Source organism: Phyllobates terribilis, unplaced genomic scaffold (genome assembly GCF_046119375.1).
Source record: "Phyllobates terribilis strain yellow unplaced genomic scaffold, ASM4611937v1 Scaffold_14__1_contigs__length_39327217, whole genome shotgun sequence".
Taxonomy (NCBI): domain Eukaryota; kingdom Metazoa; phylum Chordata; class Amphibia; order Anura; family Dendrobatidae; genus Phyllobates; species Phyllobates terribilis.
This window is the reverse complement of record NW_027362774.1, coordinates 14675250-14696829: the sequence shown is the minus strand read 5'-3', so window position 1 is coordinate 14696829 and position 21580 is coordinate 14675250. Positions and strand designations below refer to the sequence as shown.

Genomic DNA, 21580 nt, shown 5'->3' with positions numbered 1-21580 from the left:
GAGCGTTGGTAAGACCAAAGGGCATAACCAGATTCTCAAAATGACCCACTGGAGTGTTAAAAGCAGTTTTCCACTCATCACCTTCCTTCATACGTAACAAATTGTATGCCCCCCGGAGATCAATCTTAGAGAACCACTTGGCCCCCACTAACTGGTTGAACAAGTCAGGAATTAATGGCAGTGGGTAGGAATTGCGTACTGTAATTTTATTAATTTCGCTTAAGTCCAGACATGGATGTAAACCGCCGTCCTTTTTTTTTTACAAAAAAAAATCCAACAGCCACAGGTGACATAGAAGGTCTAATGTGACCGGCGGCCAAGCTTGTCTGTATGTATTCCTCCAAGGCCTTTCTCTCAGGGATAGTAAGATTAAATAAGCGACTCTTGGGAAGAGTAGCTCCAGGAACAAACTCAATGGTGCAATCATAGTCCCTATGAGGAGGCAAAACTTGCGACTCCTCCTCAGACAGAAAAAACCTTCCAAAAATCCTGAATAGGTACAGGTAATTCCCCTCTTTCCACAGCCACAATGCGACCGTTGCAACATCTATCATAACACTTAGGACTACAAGACTTAATTTCATTGGTAGACCAGTCCAGTACAGGATTGTGCAATTTTAACCAAGGTAACCCCAAAACCACTGGAGAAGGCAAATTATTTAATACCGCCAAATCCAAATTCTCTTGGTGAATACCATTAATGGTGAGGGGAAATTCAAAAACCTTGTGAGTAATACCTTTCAAGGGAGAGCCATCAACAGCAACCACAGAAATAGGAGATGACAAAAGTTTGGATTCTTATTTAAATTTTTCCAAAAAACCCTCATCAATCACATTGAGTGTAGAACCACAATCCACAAATACCCGAAATTCAATCAACTCCTCCTGGAATGAGGTGCTTCCAGAAAGAAATACTCCTTTTGAGTTTAAACACGCTATGCGGGCGTAACTGACCTCTTTTTTTTTTCTTTGTTCAAACGAAGCACACAGTTCTTAATAAAGTGGTCAGATTTACCGCAATAAAAACACAATCCTTTAGCAAACCTGCGGTCTTTTTCCTGAGAGTGGGGTGACATCGCCCCAATCTCCATCGGTTCTCCACCCTCCGAACAGACCCTCTGAAAACTAGGAGCTGCCATAGCAGTAAATTTCTCTTCATTACTCCTAGCACGCAGTCTCCTGTCCACACGTATGGCTAATTGCATTGCCTCCTGCAAGGTTCCAGGTTTTGGGAAGGCAATCAGCAGATCCTTAACCCTTTCACCTAGACCATCAAGAAACAAACATTTTAATGCTGAGTCATTCCATTCCACTTCAGCCGACCATCTTCTGAAGTATGTACAATAATTTTCCACATCACCTGATCCCTGCTTCAAATGTCTTAATTCAGTTTCAGCAGATGAGACTCGATCAGGATCATCATACAACAACCCCATAGCAGAAGAAAAATCTTCCACAGATCTAAAACACGGATCATTAGGTTGTAGAGAAAAGGCCCATCCCTGTGGTTCTTTGCGCAAAAGTGACATTATAAACCCAATGCGCTGTGATTCATTCACTGAGGATCTGGGTCTTAAACGAAAATATAATAAACAAGCGTTTTTAAAGGAAAAAAAATCTTGCCGTTTACCATAAAAAAAATCTAGAAGCCCTACCTTCGGTTCGACAAAATGCGCTCCAGGACAGCTACTCACGTGTTGCTGGAGCTCGGCCACCTCCAAAGACAGTCCCTGCAGGCGTTGAGCCAACTCCTGAACCGACACCATGCTGAAATCAGGATTTTTTTTCCTTAGAGTGTTTTATTTTTGGGCGGGACTTACTGTTATGAACTTCTACAAACACTAAGGAAAGATAGGAAAACTGTCCCTACAATAGGACTAAGCTGATTCCCTACGATGCAGCGGGGGACCTGTTCCTTGTGAACAGACCCGCCTAAGTCCTCGGCTAGTCTGAACGCAGACCTATAGATATAAGGGAGGGGTCCCTACAAGAACTAAGGACTGGGATATAGTTGGACACCTCCAAGCAGAAATTGTAGCAGAGCAAAGACAAACAAACAAACAGAAGTACTAGTGGTCAAAAGACCAAGCAAAATACAGAGTAAGGTACAAAGCACCTGGCTAGCTTAAGAGTAAAAGTAACACTGAAGTCCAGCAAGGCCAGGAGGGCGGAGCTGGATTATAAAGGCAAAAAGTCATGTGACCAGCAAAATATAAAAAACTAACAGGAGGGTTCTAACACTGATTTTGGCTATTTGCTCTTGTCCTCCTCCTTCTCCTCATCCTCCACCACCATATGACCAGGGTGACCGTGGTCCATGATGCAACACCCACATAATTTTTTTAAAGGGTGTTTATGATGCCCGTAAAAAATTTTTTTTATACAGTTTGTTCATGTATACCCCCTAGGGGTAAATGTTTGTCAGCCCATACACTTAGTGCATGGGCATTACAAGTATAGGAGGCCCGCTCCTTTCTAATGGAAGCATTTTTTTATGAGGCCCTCCTCAACGTCTCTTCCAAGGGGCATTGGAGTACGTCCAAATTTTTGGAAACCCTTGCATTCACTGCATAGGCCAACACTATGGGAGACCCACTTCCTAATACTGGGAACATTGTTTTCAGGAGGCCCTCTGACCTCCAAGTCTCTTCAATGGGGCATTGAAGTGCCTCCAAATTTTTGGCAACCCTTGCATTCACTGCATAGCCCAACACTATGTGAGACCCACTTCTTAATAATGGGAACAATGTTTTGAGGAGGCCCTCTGACGTCTATGTCTCTTCCAAGGGGCATTGAAGTGCCTCCAAATTTTTGGCAACCCTTGCATTCACTTAATAGGCAAACACAATGGGAGACCTACTTCCTAATAATGGGAACATTGTTTTCAGGCTCCAAGTCTCTTCAAAGGGATATTGAGGTGCATCCAAATTTTCAAATTTTGGGCAGCCCTGGCACTCACTGCAGACGCAATAACAGTATAGGAGACCCACTCTTTAGTAATGGGAACAATAAAACATAGCCAGCTGATGGCTCGCTAAGAATAGTGAGGGCCGACTGCTGGTCCTTTAAGAATAGTAAAGGCCACCTGATGGCCCTATAAAAATAGGCTTTGTGACTTTCAGAGTCCCTCCTTCATAAATGAAACACGATGTGTCTGATGATATCTCACACAACACATGGCCAGATAAGGTTGTAAAATGTTAAAATGACATTTCCTAGTGAATGTGACGCGCCCCCTGGGCCAGTGTTGTTGGGGATACCCGGAGCCGGATCAGATGGGGGTTGTAGTCTCCGAGTGGCTGTGACCCGGTCCGTGCCCAGGGTGTCAAACTCAGTGTGTGGCAGTCCTTACTGATGTTACTAAAGTTCTTTATGTCGACTACGCCACCCGTTGAATTGCGGTCACTACGGCCGCCGCTGCAGCAGGGTCCGCTGAGGCTGATGGTGTTTGTGCAGCTTAGGTAGTATAACCCCCAACGGGAGGGGTATAGCCTCAGGGGGTCAGGTGCAGAGGATGGTGGTTGTGGAAGTGCAGGGAAGATGGTAATGAGAGTCAGAGTCGGGTTGTGCAGTTCAGGGTTCTTTACTTACTGCTGTTCTTGTACCGGTCACTCCGGCCTTGAGTGACCACCCGAGCCGTGCTGCGTCCACCAGGTCCTGGACTCGGCCAACCCCCAAGTAGTTCTGGAGCGTGGTTCTGAGCTCCCTCTCTGTCCTGTCCTCGTCTCTGGCCTTCCCCACCAGGGATCCACCTATGTCCGGCTCCCTCGGGCCTCTTGTTGGTGAACCCTTGCCTCTGGGTTCCCTGACCCTATGCGTGGTCTGCCTTCCGGGTGGATATAGTGGGTGGCCGTGGCAGATGCTGCCCACGGCCTCCGGTCTCTGGCTGAGGTATGCTGTAGCCCCCACCAGTTTGGGATCCGGTACCCTGTTGCCAACTCTTCACCCTGTGGTTGTATTTGGGCTCTCAGAGTTCCTTCTTTCTTCCCCTCTGGGTCTTTCGTTCTCTCCTCTCTCACTCTGGGCCTGGGGCTGCTCTGCTCCTCTGCTTTCTTCCACTGCTCTGCAAAGACTTACTTCTCACAGACTGACTGACTGACTGTGGCTGACTGACCCTGATCTTAGATGGTTCCCACCTTTTATACTCCCTCTATGTGTGAGCTCAGGTGACCAGCACCCAATGAGCTCCTAGCACTACCCAGACTGCTCCCCCTATCTGCCCCTACACTACTGGGATGGTCCACCCCCCTCCCACTCCAGCCAAGGACAGACTCGGTCGTACCTGCACATTTCTAAGTGGGAGTACCGTTGGTCTGCCCTCCGGAAATGGGATGTGTGTAGTGCATGCAGCCTTCTGAGCTCAGCTCCACACTCCATCCTTACCCGGGAGTGGAATATCACACCTCTGGGTTGAGGTGCAATACCCCTGTAGCAGCCGAATCCTCAGGGTGCTACAAATGCATTAGTCATGGTTGAAAGCAATGCAACAGTGAAAAAACGCATCAAAAATGCTACATGTGAACATAGCCCAAGGTGTGGAGGAGCATTTTTGTTTCTGGTATTTTGCTTTATTTACAAGTCATTACCCTGGAAAGGATGTTCCTTAACATTTTTCCCAGGAAAATCCATTTTGGTTTCGTTTTGGTATGTTTTATTGTGAGTCCGTAAAAGTGGCGTAATACTCTGACAACGTTGTTGACAGAAGTGACCTGCTTCCAGGGGTCTTCCCCATGCTGTCCCCATGTCATTTGAGCACTGTTTCCATCGATTTGGGCAATTTTTAGGCCTTCTGCAGACCGCCGGGGGGAGCCGCCTGAAAAATGCTGGAGTTTCCCATAAACTTACATTGGGTTCGTTGCTCGGGTCGAGCACCCGAGTATTCCAATGTGCTCGACCCGAGCATCGAGCACCCGAGCATTTTAGTGCTCGCTCATCACTAATAGTTTGTCATATACTCCTAACAATTAAATATCTGATAGCAATTAAATGGAAAGATCCTAAACCTCCCAATATAACAGAAATAATACATAGAATTTTGATACACAACACGTTTGAATATAATTTTGCAATAAGGGATAAACAAACTAAGAGATATTTGTTAAGAAGGAACTTATGGATTAATAAGTTTACTCCAAAACTAAGAATAAACAAGTCCATTGATTAAACTGATTTAATGTTAATTGTATAATCAGATTGTTTCAAAAATGTTTCTTATGCTGATTGATCCAACTTATGTATACTGCTTCCTGTATTGTTTCCCCATATACTCCTTCCCCCCTATCTTCGCATTTTTTTCCTCCTATATTCCTTATTATAATATAAATCAATAAAAATATTTGAAAACATTAACAGAAATAAACACTTGAAATAGATCACTCTGTTTGTAATGACTCTATATAATATATGAGTTTCACTTTTTGTATGGAAAAACTGAAATAAATTAACTTTTTGATGATATTCTAATTTTGTGAGATGCACCTGTACAAGGAAAAAATGGCACCACACCATGACCAGACCACATATCACCACCACATAGTAACCGAATACTATAATACTAATATTACCATGAGTGCCATTATACACAGGCGCTCTACATATAGTATATAGGTAATACAGTGATCACCAGTGACATTATACACAGGAGCTCTGTGTTAGGAGGGCGGTTGCAGACAACTTTAATATAATGGAACGCAACCGACCCCGGGGTCCGCGATGCAGCCTGGTGGACTGCTGCCGAACACTTTCCGGGTGGAAAGGGAAGCAACCAACTTAAATGTAAAACCCTTCCGTGTTTCTGCACACTGGAACAGGTATAGCAATTTGCACTATCTCCGTTAGCTGCACGAGAGATAGTCAGAGAAAAACTATCTGTAGTCCTGTTACAGCACAGGGACTACAGTGGCGGCGCTAGGATGCGTGTGTGACTACGCCAACGGGTACACGTGCCCCCAGCCGGCGTGCTACCGGACTGAAGGGTTCAACTCCACGTGGCTGACAGGCGTTAGCCGTGCACAGGACGTCTGCAGGCTGCTCGGGGTGATAGGTGACCCCTTTGGCTGAGCCAGGCTGCTAGACGAAGCTACCTGCCTCTATGGAGCTAACCTGCCTCTGTGGAGCTAACCTGCCTAAGCGACCTGTGCTAATTAGCCGAGCGAACTCTGGCATCGGCAGGTCACGGAGAGAACAGCTATGGAGCACGTGGAGCAGAGTTGTCCACACAACAGCATCACTTGCTCAAATGATCAGAGCGCGCCGCCATGTTTGTGGGCGGACCTTTTAAAGACTAAGCCCTGCCCACCGACGCCATTGGTGACGTTACCCGTGGACCAATCAGGCGGTGCAGGTCACCGGGTCAGGTGGGTGCCAAACCACCAATCATGATCCGCCAGGTTACGGACATGCTCAGTACGGCAAATCCTGGACTTAAACTCCAAGCACCCTGTCTCCCTCTGCAACCTATGCTTAACCTTGCTAGATGCCAATACATGGGAGACAATCTGTATGTCTCGTGGACCAACTAGGTGTTGAGGCTGATGATGATGCTGAGCAGCATCAGCCCTGGCTGGACTGAAATGGGAGACCACAGAAGGTCTTGGACCCATTTTGAATCCAGAACTAGATCAATGCCTAACATTATCCCCCTCCACTTGACGCTCATTTTCCTCCATGAGCCGGCGGGCAAGTGTGTGTTCCATCGGGTCACAGAGAGGATTCACAAAACTGTGACCCCTCCGGTGTACAGGATATCCTTTTTTAGGGCAAGAAGCAGGATGGCAAGAAGTGACAACTGGTTCTCTATGTGTGGAATCCTTCACGGGTGACAGAGGGAAAGGACCTGCCGGTCTCTGGCAGAAAGATTTATCTCTTGCACAGACGGGACACGCGAGAACAAAGTCCTTGACATCCTGGCGCCACCGGGGCCACCAATAGGACCGTTGAAGGGACTTAGTGGTACGTTTGACCCCCAGGTGAGCTCCGGTTTTAGGGGCATGAGCCCAGGAGAGCACCATACGCCGTAGATTAGGGGAAACAAACGTCCTCCCCTACGGAACCGGGTTGGAGGACACTGCAGCCACCCTCTCTTCCTGAGAGTTCTTTGCGACATAGTCTGACAAGACTCGGGTCCTGGAAACAGACAAGGAATCTGTACTGGATGTCGCAATGATAGGAGGATCAGAGACTACCCTCCGGGTGACTTTGACCAAACACTGAGATGCAAAATTCTCACTCCAGGAAGAAATTCTCCCCGTATTCCAGTCAATGTGTGGAGTATGACAACGTAACCAGGGGAGACCCAATAACACCTCGTCTAATCCACCGGGAATAATAAGAAAAGAGATAACCTCCCGGTGGCCCTGAGGAAATGACATGGTGAGAGGGATCGACTGATGGGTGATTTGCATATCTAGGAGTGAACCATTGGCAACACTAATGTTCATTGGACTAGAGAGTAGCTCAATAGGGATGGCATGCCTCTGGGCAAACGTAGATGATAAAAAATTGCCCTCAGCACCAGAGTCCACCCACGCCTTGGCAGTAACTGCAGATTTACCAAAGGACAATGTCACATTATATGATAACTTGGAGGAAGAAGTCCCGGAATTTAGTATACCTCCACCAACGGTGGTGAAATCTTCTCGTTTTACCGACTGCTTGGAACCCTTATTTACGGGGGGCTCCAAGAGATGTGCAGGTCGGGAACGAGAGGGACTAGACTCAGTCCGGGATATATCCATAGCCTCAGGCTCCGGGTCGGGAGTCTTGGGTTTGGATTTAAAGACGCCTGGTGCCAACAGATACTGAGGTCTGCCAACCTCTAGCTCTAACTTGTGTTCTGCATGATGCAAGTCTATACGGTCAGCGAGAGATATTAACTCCTCCAGAGAGGTTGGAATCTCTCTGGTAGATAAAGCATCTTTAATATGCCCAGCCAGACCCTTCCAGAACACAGCGATAAGCGACCGCTCAGACCAATCCAGTTCAGCCACTAAGGTTCTGAACTGGACGGCATAGTGACTGGTGGTGGCCGAACCCTGGACCAACGCAAGGAGCTTAAGAGCCGTATCATGCGTGACCTGAGGACCCAGGAAAACACTTTTTAGGGTCTTAAGGAAAAGACCCGCATTTACTACAACCGTGTCGTTCCGCTCCCTTAGAGGAGTAGCCCACTCCAGAGCCCTGTGAGAAAGCAATGAGATGATATGTCCCACTTTGGCTCTTTCGGAGGGGAACCATGCCTCCATCATCTCCAAATGAATGGAGCATACATTAATAAAACCCCTGCAGAGTTTACTATAGATAGAAAATTTCTCCGGGAGAGCAAACCGGGGTAATGGGGCACTTGCAGTGGTTGCAGTATTCACCGCAGCCGAGTTAATAATATTGGCTGCTAGAGTAGCCTCCTGGGAAGCTACTGCAGTGATATCAGCGACCGGAGCAGTTTGTTCCAGAGTTCTAAGTCTGGTCTCCAGATGCTGTATATAACGCTGCAGTTGTTGATTGTCGGCCATGTTCGGCAAGACCCTGGCACTCTGATACTGTTAGGAGGGCGGTTGCAGACAACTTTAATATAATGGAACGCAACCGACCCCGGGGTCCGCGATGCAGCCTGGTGGACTGCTGCCGAACACTTTCCGGGTGGAAAGGGAAGCAACCAACTTAAATGTAAAACCCTTCCGTGTTTCTGCACACTGGTACAGGTATAGCAATTTGCACAATCTCCGTTAGCTGCATGAGAGATAGGCAGAGAAAAACTATCTGTAGTCCTGTTACAGCACAGGGACTACAGTGGCAGCGCTAGGATGCGTATGTGACTACACCAATGGGTAAACGTGCCCCTAGCCGGCGTGCTACCGGACTGAAGGGTTCAACTCCACGTGGCTGACAGGCGTTAGCCGTGCACAGGACGTCTGCAGGCTGCTCGGGGTGATAGGTGACCCCTTTGGCTGAGCCAGGCTGCTAGACGAAGCTACCTGCCTCTATGGAGCTAACCTGCCTCTATGGAGCTAACCTGCCTAAGCGACCTGTGCTAATTAGCCGAGCGAACTCTGGCATCGGCAGGTCACGGAGAGAACAGCTATGGAGCACGTGGAGCAGAGTTGTCCACACAACAGCATCACTTGCTCAAATGATCAGAGCGCGCCGCCATGTTTGTGGGCGGGCCTTTTAAAGACTAAGCCCTGCCCACCGACGCGCCATTGGTGACGTTACCCGTGGACCAATCAGGCGGTGCAGGTCACCGGGCCAGGTGGGTGCCAAACCACCAATCACGATCTGCCAGGTTACGGACATGCTCAGACGGCGAATCCTGGACTTAAACTCCAAGCACCCTGTCTCCCTCTGCAACCTATGCTTAACCTTGCTAGGTGCCAATACATAGAAGACAATCTGTATGTCTCGTGGACCAGCTAGGTGTTGAGGCTGACAATGATGCTGAGCAGCATCAGCCCTGGCTGGACTGAAATGGGAGACCACAGAAGGTCTTGGACCCATTTCAAATCCAGAACCAGATCAAAATATATCTCCAAACTGCCTCCTTACAAATCTCCCCAATTCCCCATACTGTGTCTGCACCCATCCCCCTCCATTCACCATACTGTGTATGCATCCATGCCCCCATCAAATTTCTCACACTTCTCCCTCCCCATATTGTGTTCCATTCCTTCCTCTTTCCCAAAACTGTGCCCTTAAATTCTATTACATCTGCCCCCACCCCAAACTGTGTCCTTAAAGGGGATATCCAGGTCTTTAGGGAAAAACACAAAATGTACCTAAGCACTAACAGGCAGGTAATTGCAACTTACCTGCCTGTTGTACACAGCGCCATTCTTCACCAGGCAGGCAATTACCTGCTTGTTAGTGCTTAGGTACATATTTTGTTTTTCCCTGTTCTGGATATCCTCTTTAAATTCTACTTTATCTACTCCACACCCAAACTGTGTCCTTAAATCTTACATCTTCCCCCCCAACTGTGCCCTTAAATGGGTGTGGGGGAAGATGTAATAGGATTTAAGGATACAGTATAGGGCCAAAACTGTGTCCTTAAATCCTATTTCAGTGCCCCCACCCCCTGTGTCCTAAAATCCTATGTATTCTTTCGTCCCCCTCCCTCAAACAAATCTTCTGTTTCTTCAGCTCCCGTCTGGAGCACTTACCACAGTTTGCGCCTCTGCAGCGCTGATGAGTGACGTCAGCAGCGTGATCACATAACTTCATCACGCTGCTGATGTCGCTCTGACCCAGCGGTAAGAGCTTCAATTGTACTCACTTGTAAAAGGCCCAAGTACAGTTGATCACTGGGAGCCGGCACGATTTCTCTGAGTCGGCTTTCAGCTTGATAGCCGGCTCAGAGAACTACCCACTCCCAGTACGGAGGGGTGGCAGAATGCAACCGCTGGGAAGACACCTCTGACTCCTGCATAAGGTGGCTTGAGTGAGCCCCCCTGCTGGCTGCACCCGGGGCACATGCCCCACGTGCCCCCCCCATTAGATACGCCTCTGATGGTGAGAGTGAATGGAACTGTGCAATTTAGGATTGTGAAAAGAGCATGAGTGCTGTACATAGCAGAGGACAGAGGGTCTGATATGGATGGGGTACAAAGAGTGTGATTGTGTAATGACTTTGAGGGGCCTATATGACAGAAAATACCCAAAAGTGACACTCTTCTAAAAACTGCACCCCTCAAAGACTCAAAACCACATTCAAGAAGTTTATTAACCATTCAAGTGCTTGTCAAGAATTAATCCAACGTGGAAGGAAAAAATTAATATTTTATTTTTTTCACAAAAATGTAGCTTTAACCCCTTAACAACATCTGACGTACTAATACGCGTCTGTGCCCTGGGACTTAAGAGCCAGACCCGTATTAGTACGTCATCGCGATTGCGCACGCACACAGGCTGTGCGGGCGCGATCGCCGCCGGGTGTCAGCTGATTGTCACAGCTGACACCCGGTACTATGTGCAGGGAGCGGTCCTGCACCGCTCCCAGCACATTAACCCCTGCGATGCTGCGATCGAAGTCACAGCATTGCGGGGGCAAGGGGAGGTTATCGCAGATACTCACCTCCTCTTCCGGCTTCCAGCGCTGTCTGCAAAGGCTTCCCGGGTGTTGCCATGACGACCCGATGTCGTCATGACAACATCCGTGTCACCAGAGAGCAGGAAGATTGTTTGGACATGCGCAGTGCATCTCCAAACAATCTTCTCACTTTGCAGCGCTGATAGCCTGTATGACACAGGGATGGTGCTGCATTCCTGTGCCATGCAGGCGATCAGAGAAAAAAAAGTGAAAGTCCCAGAGTGGGACAAAGTAATAAAGTATAAAAACTGTCAGTAAGTGAAAAAAAAAATAAAATAAAAAAATGCAAAAATATAAAAAATAAATAAATAAAATAATCCACCAAAAATAAAAATATAATGTACCCATCAATAAATATTATTATAAAAAAAACAAAAAAAAAAAACAATAAAAGTACACATATTTGGTATCGCCGCGTCCGGAACAACCTGACCTATAAAACTGTCCCACTAGTTAACCCCTTCAGTGAACACGGTAAAAAAATAAAATAAAAAACAAAGCCTCAAAACAATGCTTTATCACCATACCTGTAAACAAAAAATGGAATAACACGCGATCAAAAAGACAAAAATAAATAAACATGGTACCACTGAAAACGTCATCTCGTCCTGCAAAAACAAGCCACCATACAGCTCCATCAGCCGAAAAATAAAAAAGTTATAGCTCTCAGAATAAAGCTATGCTAAAAAATATTTTTTTCTATAAAATTGCTTTTATTATATAAAAGTGCAAAACATAGAAGAACTATATAAATGTGGTACCGCTGTAAACGTACTGACCCGAAGAATAAAGCTGCCTTATCACTTTTACCACACGAGGAACAGAATAAAAAAAAAAAAAAACAATTCCTGAATTGTTGGTTTTTGTTTATTCTGCCTCCCAAAAATCGGAATAGAAAGCGATCAAAAAATGTCACGTGCCTGAAAATGGCACCAATAACAACGTCAACTCATCCCGCAAAAAACGAGCCATCACATGACTGTCTGCCAAAATCTGGAAAAATTATAGCTCTCAAAATATGGCGATGCAAAAACTAGATTTTACAAAAAATGCGTCTTTTTGTGTGTGACAGCTGTCAGTCATAAAAACCCCATATGATTCTGGTATTGCTGTAATCACACCGACCCGAAGAATAAAGTCGTCTAATCACTTATACCGCACGAGGAACGGCGTCAAAAATAAACTCTTGGGTTAGGATTGGGTTTGGGGTTAGGGTTGTGCTAGGGTTAGGGTTGTGCTAGGGTTAGGGTTGTGCTACGGTTAGGGTTGTGCTACGGTTAGGGTTGTGCTACGGTTAGGGCTGGGGTTGGGGTTAGGGTTGGGGTTAGGGTTGTGATGGGGTTGTGATTTTTTTCAACAGTAAGAAAAAAGATGACGATATGGCGACTAGTGTTGAGTGCAAGTGCTCGCTACTTGAGTTTGCATCGGGTGCTCTGGTATGCATTAGGTATCGTGGGTATTTGAGTGACATGCTCGAGTCTCTGCCCCATATGCTTCGCGGCCAAAAAAACTTTACGGGGATTGCCTGCCATGCACGAGCGATCCCCGCATGGTTTTTTTTGGGTGTCTAATAACCGTGAAACATGCAGAGCAGGGACTCGAGCATGTCACTCGAGCACACGCTGTACATGGTGCATACCTGAGTACCCGATGCAAACTCAAGTAGCGAGCACTTGCGCTCAAGACTAATGACAACTTATTCAATATGATGACCTAATGTAAACAAATTCTGTGTCGTACCTCTGGGTTCAAAATGTTCACTATACACCTTAATAAAATCCTTGAGGGGTATAGTTTCCAAAATGGGGTCAATTGTGGGGGAGCTCCACTGTTTAGGCACATCACGGGCTCTCCAAACGCGACATGGTGCCCGCTAACAAATTGAATGGAAAATCGGCTCAAATTGTTAGCTGACGCCATGTTGCGTTTTGGAGAGCTACTGCGTGCACAAACATTGGAGCTCCCCCACAAGTGACCCCATTTTGGAAACTAGACCCCCCAAGGCACCTATCTAGATGCATAGTGAGCACTTGGAACCCCCAGGTGTTTCACAAATTGATTCGTAAAAATGAAAAAGTGAAAAAAAAACACTTTTTCATATTTATGAATCAATTTGTGAAACACCTGGGGGTTCCAAGTGCTCACTATGCATCTAGATAGGTGCCTTGGGGTGTCTAGTTTCCAAAATGGGGTCACTTGTGGGGGAGCTCCAATGTTTGGGCACACAGGGGCTCTCCAAACGCAACATGATGTCCGCTAACAATTTGAGCCGACAATTTGTTAGCGGATACCATGTTGCATTTGGAGAGTCCCTGTGTGCCCAAACATTGGAGCTCCCCCACAAGTGACCCCATTTTAGAAACTAGACCCCCCAAGGCACCTATCTAGATGCATAGTGAGCACTTGGAACCCCCAGGTGTTTCACAAATTGATTCATAAATATGAAAAAGTGTTTTTTTTTCACTTTTTCATTTTTACGAATCAATTTGTGAAACACCTGGGGGTTTCAAGTGCTCACTATGCATCTAGATAGGTGCCTTGGGGTGTCTAGTTTCCAAAATGGGGTCACTTGTGGGGGAGCTCCAATGTTTGGGCACACAGGGGCTCTCCAAACGCAACATGATGTCCGCTAACAATTTGAGCCGACAATTTGTTAGCGGATACCATGTTGCATTTGGAGAGTCCCTGTGTGCCCAAACATTGGAGCTCCCCCACAAGTGACCCCATTTTGGAAACTAGACCCCCCAAGGCACCTATCTAGATGCATAGTGAGCACTTGGAACCCCCAGGTGTTTCACAAATTGATTCATAAATATGAAAAAGTGTTTTTTTTTCACTTTTTCATTTTTACGAATCAATTTGTGAAGCACCTGGGGGTTCCAAGTGCTCACTATGCATCTAGATAGGTGCCTTGGGGTGTCTAGTTTCCAAAATGGGGTCACTTGTGGGGGAGCTCCAATGTTTGGGCACACAGGGGTTCTCCAAACGCAACTTGGTGTTCGCTAACAATTTGAGCCGATTTTCCATTCAATTTGTTAGCGGATACCATGTTGCATTTGGAGAGTCCCTGTGTGCCCAAACATTGGAGCTCTCCCACAAGTGACCCCATTTTGGAAACTAGACCCCCCAAGGCACCTATCTAGATGCATAGTGAGCACTTGGAACCCCCAGGTGTTTCACAAATTGATTCGTAAAAATGAAAAAGTGAAAAAAAAACACTTTTTCATATTTATGAATCAATTTGTGAAACACCTGGGGGTTCCAAGTGCTCACTATGCATCTAGATAGGTGCCTTGGGGTGTCTAGTTTCCAAAATGGGGTCACTTGTGGGGGAGCTCCAATGTTTGGGCACACAGGGGCTCTCCAAACGCAACATGATGTCCGCTAACAATTTGAGCCGACAATTTGTTAGCGGATACCATGTTGCATTTGGAGAGTCCCTGTGTGCCCAAACATTGGAGCTCCCCCACAAGTGACCCCATTTTAGAAACTAGACCCCCCAAGGCACCTATCTAGATGCATAGTGAGCACTTGGAACCCCCAGGTGTTTCACAAATTGATTCATAAATATGAAAAAGTGTTTTTTTTTCACTTTTTCATTTTTACGAATCAATTTGTGAAACACCTGGGGGTTTCAAGTGCTCACTATGCATCTAGATAGGTGCCTTGGGGTGTCTAGTTTCCAAAATGGGGTCACTTGTGGGGGAGCTCCAATGTTTGGGCACACAGGGGCTCTCCAAACGCAACATGATGTCCGCTAACAATTTGAGCCGACAATTTGTTAGCGGATACCATGTTGCATTTGGAGAGTCCCTGTGTGCCCAAACATTGGAGCTCCCCCACAAGTGACCCCATTTTGGAAACTAGACCCCCCAAGGCACCTATCTAGATGCATAGTGAGCACTTGGAACCCCCAGGTGTTTCACAAATTGATTCATAAATATGAAAAAGTGTTTTTTTTTCACTTTTTCATTTTTACGAATCAATTTGTGAAGCACCTGGGGGTTCCAAGTGCTCACTATGCATCTAGATAGGTGCCTTGGGGTGTCTAGTTTCCAAAATGGGGTCACTTGTGGGGGAGCTCCAATGTTTGGGCACACAGGGGTTCTCCAAACGCAACTTGGTGTTCGCTAACAATTTGAGCCGATTTTCCATTCAATTTGTTAGCGGATACCATGTTGCATTTGGAGAGTCCCTGTGTGCCCAAACATTGGAGCTCTCCCACAAGTGACCCCATTTTGGAAACTAGACCCCCCAAGGCACCTATCTAGATGCATAGTGAGCACTTGGAACCCCCAGGTGCTTCACAAATTTATTCATAAAAATGAAAAAGTGGTTTTTTTTTCACTTTTTCATTTTTACGAATCAATTTGTGAAGCATCTGGGGGTTCCAAGTGCTTACTATGCATCTAGATAGGTGCCTTGGGGGGTCTAGTTTCCAAAATGGGGTCACTTGTGGGGGAGCTCCAATGTTTGGGCACACAGGGGCTCTACAAACACAACATGGCGTCCGCTAATTATTCAAGCAAATTTTACAATCAAAAAGTCAAATGGCGCTCCTTCCCTTCCGAGCCCTGCCGTGCGCCCAAACAGTGTTTTTTCCCCACATATTGGGTATCTGCGTGCCCAGGGAAAATTGCACAACAAATTTTGGGGTCCATTTTTTCTTGTTACCTCTGTGAAAATAAAAAAAATTGGGTCTAAAGTAACATTTTTGTGAAAAAAGTTAAATGTTCATTTTTTTCTTCCACATTCAAAAAATTCCTGTGAAGCACCTGAAGGGCTAATAAAGTTCTTGAATGTGGTTTTGAGCACCTTGAGGGGTGCAGTTTTTAGAATGCTGTCACTTTTGGGTATTTTCTGTCATAAAGACCTCTCAAAGTGACTTCAAATGTGATGTGGTCCCTAAAAAAATGGTTTTGTAAATTTTGTTGGAAAAATGAGAAATCGCTGGTCAACTTTTAACCCTTATAGCTTCCTAACAAAAAAATATTTTGGGTCCAAAATTGTGCTGATGTAAAGTAGACATGTGGGAAATGTTACTTATTAACTCTTTTGTGTGACATATCTCTCTGATTTAAGGGCATAAAAATTCAAATTTTGAAAAATGCAAAATTTTCAAAATTTTCGCCAAATTTCCGTTTTTTTCACAAATAAACGCAAGTGATATCGAAGAAATTTTACCACAATCATGAAGTACAATATGTCACGAAAAAACAATCTCAGAATCAGTGGGATCCGTTGAAGCGTTCCAGAGTAATTACCTCATAAAGTGACAGTGGTCAGAATTGTAAAAATTGGCCTGGTCATTAACGTGCAAACCACCCTCGGGGCTTAAGGGGTTAAACCTCAATTTTGCATTTTTACAAAGGTAAAATGAGAAATTGAACAATACAATTTGTTGTGCAATTTATCCTGAGTATGCTGATACCATATGTGTGGAGGAAAACTACTGTTTTGGCGCACAGCAGGGCTTGGAAGGGAAGGAGCGCCATTATATTTTTGGAGCACAAAATTGGCTGGAATAGATAGCGGACGCCATGTCGCATTTGCAGAGCCCATGATGTGCCTAAACAGTGGAAACCACCCACAAGTGGCCACATTTTGGAAACTACACCCCTCATATAAGTGATTAGATGACTTTATTCTATGGGTCGGTGCGAATACAGTGATGGTAGATTTATATACATTTTTTTAGATATTTGGCGGTTATCACACACCAAAAAAGTTTTTGCATCGCCATATTTTGAGAGCTATAATTTTTCTATATTTCTGCTGACAGAATCACGTTAGGCTACGTTCAGTATTTGGTCAATATTTTCCATCAGGGCTTCAAACTGTAAAAATTTTCAGGCCCCCTGGAGACTGCCCAGGCTCCACCCCAGCTCCGCCTCCACCCCTCAAACTCCAAAATTCCTGCAGATCATTGTAAAAGACTCAATACCAGTTATCGCTAAACGGGATCCTGTCACATCCTAGCTACCCTCTACACTGCCCCCATAGCATTGTTAGTGATGCATGTGATACGGATCTACCATTTGCACCAACTTGACGGTCAGGAAGTGAGAAAAGGTGGTTCACTCAGTCACTGACGTAGCCCCACACTCACTCACACCCCTGACAGGCTGAGAGGCTCTTTCATTACACTGCGAGATTCTGCGGGGTCCCTCTGTGGCCATTTCTTTACATTGGTGGCAAGTGGTGTGGGATCAAGATAATAGTGTGTGTGAGTGTGGAACGCATACTCACAGACACAAAGGACTGCCAGTAGTAGCTTTTTCTGCTGGGGTCTTAAGATCAGCTCAGCACTAGACAGTCAGAATTAAAATACTGTAAGGCGTGTGGGTGCATCAGGTTGCAGTTCGGTGTCAGTGACTGTAGCGTGCAAGGGTGGCCAATGGCACCAGGAGCAAAACCAATGAGATGTCCAATGCTCCAGATGGTAGGAAGGAGGTGGAAGACGATGTGGCTCCAGAAGGAGGGGAGTCCCGCCCAGGCACCCCAAGGAGAGAGTCGTTAGTGGTTGGTCCCTCAGAGGGCCACCCACCACCCGGATGGGCGCACAGAGTAACACCGAGTGGTGCTGCCCCCTAGTGCCCTCTAAAGGGGGAGGTGTGAAGATATTCAAGGTAATCCCATGTCAATTACTGTGCACTGCTGGCAAGTGGGTTTTACAGAGCTCTACATATGCAATTCTGACACCACTGCAGCCAAAGCAGAGGGGAGGGGCTGAGAAGCAGGGAGTGAGATCCCTCACAGCAGCTGTGAGTGGCACAGGACGGCCCAGCCCCCGACCATGTGCTTCCTTAGTGTGAGAAACATAATTCAACAGCGAATTATGGTAAAACGATATATCCCAGTGACAAACCAACCAGATTTTCAGAAACCTAAAAGAATGGAGAATCTCACAATTCCTTTCTTCACAGCCCAACAAGCAAGGATAAGGAGATATGCAGAACAGCCTTTCAGAAGCCTCTAGGGCCACTGTGTTTGGTCTCCACGCATAGCAGGGGCTGGGTCCGTTGACACCAGAACCGGTTCCCTGGGACCATCCAGTAAGGAGGTATAGCTCATTTTAGTTTTTGGAGTCTCTTAGCTAAAAGGGAACAGGGGTGGAGACTTGGTCTCAACCAGGGGGCAGTAGGGGGAATGACCCAGAGAGTTTGAAGGTCTATGTAGCTAGAGTCTATTGTCTTTGGGTCCATCAACAAAGTGAGGGCGCACAGCTTCCCCATGTGGCAGCCCATCCCCCCTGAAAGCCAGGCCTTTCCATATAAACTGGTAATTGACTCTTTAAGTTCTGCTTATACTTACTGTACAATGCTTTTTATCTGTAACTCTGACCACTGTGTATGTATAACCCTTATGTATATAGTATATTGTTTAGTGTGCCCTTACGGTGATTAAACATATAATTCAACCTTGGGCTGTTCTTTTATCTCGATCCATGAACCTTACACCTGTTGTTCAGTCCAAAGGACACGCTACCGGGCTGGTAAGTCTGTTATTTCAAATAGGAACTGGTGGCAGCTCTACCAGGCCGACAAGGCTCTGCTTCACTGGAAAGTCACGTTGGTGCAATGGGTAGATCACGTGCTCCGTCTGGTGTAGTGTGACGTCAGGCGGGTGACGGGGTGTGGATCCATCACAAGAAGCGGCAACAGCGAGATTCTGCAGGGTCCCTATGCTGCCGTTTCTTCACAAGGGGCAATCACTTTTTCACATAGGGCCCTGTAGTTTTGGATTTATTTTACCCTTAATAATAAAGACCTTCATTTAAAAACTCCATTTTGTGGTTACTTGTGTTATCTTTGTCATATATTTAAATTGTGTTTTGCAAAAGATTAAGAAATCAGGAAGGGGGCATACACTTTTTCACACCACTGTATATATTATACTCGGTCTAGAAATTGAAAGTTGTTACTCTAATTATAATTAATATGTTAATAATGTTAATATTAATAATGAGCAGAGTTAATTTCAGCCCATTGTTTCGCCCTCTACAACAGTCACAGTTTCTCATGTGGCCACAAAGTTAATTGCCCACCCCCGACACATGAGGAAAATACATATATGCTTATACAATGTTTCCAATAGTATGACAGAGTATATCTTTAAGGTATGTTCACAGTTGGTGGGGTTTTTTTTCAGCCTCTTTTTTTCTTGCAATTTACAGTACCAGCTTAGAGAATGAGATTTCTAAACTTTCAGTCACACATTGCATTTTTCCTGCGCTTTTTAAATCTACAGCTTGTAAATTCTTTCAGGGGTTTTGCAGCATTTTTCACCCATTCAAATGAATGAAAACAAAACAATTAAAAACACTGCAAAAACGCGAGTATTGTACGCAGTGTTTTTCCTGCTACCACTTTTAGAGTAGAAAAAAATGCTGCAAAAATGCAAAAGTGTGAAGATACCCTTATCCTGGTTGTGTTCTAGCTGGAAATAAAAATAGAATGGCCATAATAACATGGAGATGTAATTCATACTATGGTGTTTCCACTTTCACTATTGCTAGGCAGCATCTATTTGTGCAGAGCCGACCGTTAACATTCTATCACAAGATTCCATGATGACATCACTGATGATGGTCGGCCATTATGACATCACTGCTCACAGCCACTACTTATAGAATGTACACAGGGTCACAGGTGCCTTTGTTGGCTTCATAGTGATTGAGCGCACTTGCAGTTTCTCGCTATTCTATAGTGACTGATCGCACTTGCAGTTTTTCGCTATGGCTGAATTACTTCTGGATAATCTTCAGGTAGAAGCACTAATGGGGATTCTTATCAACAATCGCCCTGACACTGCGCTTCTACCTCCTGATGGCGTCCTCAGCTTCACTCACCGGCTGGTGATGGAGCTAGTAAATGACTGCCTGACCAAATACTACCAAGGTCATCTAACGTCAGAGTATCTGACGGATTTACCTCAAAACATCAGAACATTACTACAGCAGGTAAGTGGCGGATGCTCCGCACAAATCTTCTCCATAATAATAGATAATAACAGCGGGATAGAAGTTTTTCTTTCCTCCAATATAAAACACTAGCTATTGAACCTGTTCTATGCCCGGGTAGCAAGCATTTTTATTGGTACATTTCCGGCGCCATTTATTTTAAGACACTGTGTTTGCGAATTCACATATACAGTGTCTTCAATACAGTGTCTTCAATAAAATGGCGTTGGATAGCACGGTATGCGGTGTACACTGACTCCAGCGCCATTTTATTGAAGTAATGTGCTACAACGTCAACATAATAGTGTACATGCGCCCGCCATAGGGGACATGGCGATGTGTGGTACATGCGCACTGCTATGTTGACGTTGTAGTACATTACTTTAATAAAATGGAGCCGGAGTCAGCGCATGTGCATAACACGCTATCTGGTGCCTTTTTATTGAAGACACTATATATGCAAATTCACAGAAACAGGGTCTTCAAAAAATGGCTCCAATAGCGTGGTATATGCATACCCCCTCCATTGCCTCCCTGTGTCAAGCAGGAGACCCCCATAGCCTCCACACATCGAGCAGGAGATTGCCATAGCCTCCGCACGTCCAGTATAAGACCCCAATAGCCTCCCCGTGTCCAGCAGGAAATCCACATAGCCTCTCTGGGAACTCCTTCACGATTGTTGGAAGACCATTTCTGGTGACTACCTCTAGAAGCTCATCAAGAGAATGTCAAGAGTGTGCAAAGCAGTCATCAAAGCAAAAGGTGGCTACTTTGAAGAACCTAGAATATAAGACATATTTTCAGTTGTTTCACACTTGTTTGTTAAGTATATAATTCCACATGTGGTAATTCATAGTTTTGATGCCTTCAGTGTGAATGTACAATTTTCATAGCCAGGAAAATACAGAAAAATCTTTAAATGAGAAGGTGTGTCCAAACTTTTGGTCTGTACTGTATATATTTAGCCAAAAGTGTGGATATAGAAACACTTTGACGTCCAGAGAGGCCGGAGGAAGAGTTTGGTGCAGGAATCAGTATTTTACTTCCTGCACTTAAAATGGTGGTGAAGTGTGGGGGGCGTATATTAACTATTTAAATAAAAGTCACTGATCTCAGGAGAGGACGGAGGAAGATTGCAGCATAATGTGATATCTGGCGCCATTTTATTGAAGACAAATGTGCAATGTATTCAATACAGTCTGCAGATTTGTCTTTAATAAAGTGGCGCTGAATATGGCGCTCTGCGCAGGCATTGATTCTGGCGCCACGCTGCTCCCCGGCCTCTCCAGAGATGACAGCATGTGGTGCTGGCGCCAGACGGTATGTGCTTATGGCGCAGGACATGGCGGTCTGTGCTCAGCGCCTACGCATACCGCCATCTCCAGCAGCACAGTCCTCCTCCCTGTCTGGGATGTGGAGGGGTCTTTCTGTCTCCGGCCGCACTGCGCAGGGGTCTATAGAGGCTTTGGACAGAAGGACACATCCCTGGTTATATTATAGAAGATGAGTCCTCAGATATGGAGTCATTGTATCTGCAG

The 21580-nt window shown here is 45.7% G+C and overlaps 2 protein-coding genes across 2 annotated transcripts in view; both read left to right on the top strand.

The window, feature by feature from the left end:
• Nucleotides 1-21580, top strand: part of LOC141175700 (microtubule-associated serine/threonine-protein kinase 1-like) — a 46546-nt gene that overhangs the window by 16519 nt on the left and 8447 nt on the right. The gene's annotated exons all lie outside the window — the stretch shown is intronic.
• LOC141175918 (microtubule-associated serine/threonine-protein kinase 3-like) overlaps nt 1-21580 on the top strand; it is a 40953-nt gene that overhangs the window by 13991 nt on the left and 5382 nt on the right. The window contains exon 4 of the mRNA XM_073659918.1: nt 21241-21362. Within this exon, the coding sequence (XP_073516019.1) occupies nt 21241-21362 (122 nt within the window). The remainder of the gene's footprint in view (nt 1-21240; nt 21363-21580) is intronic.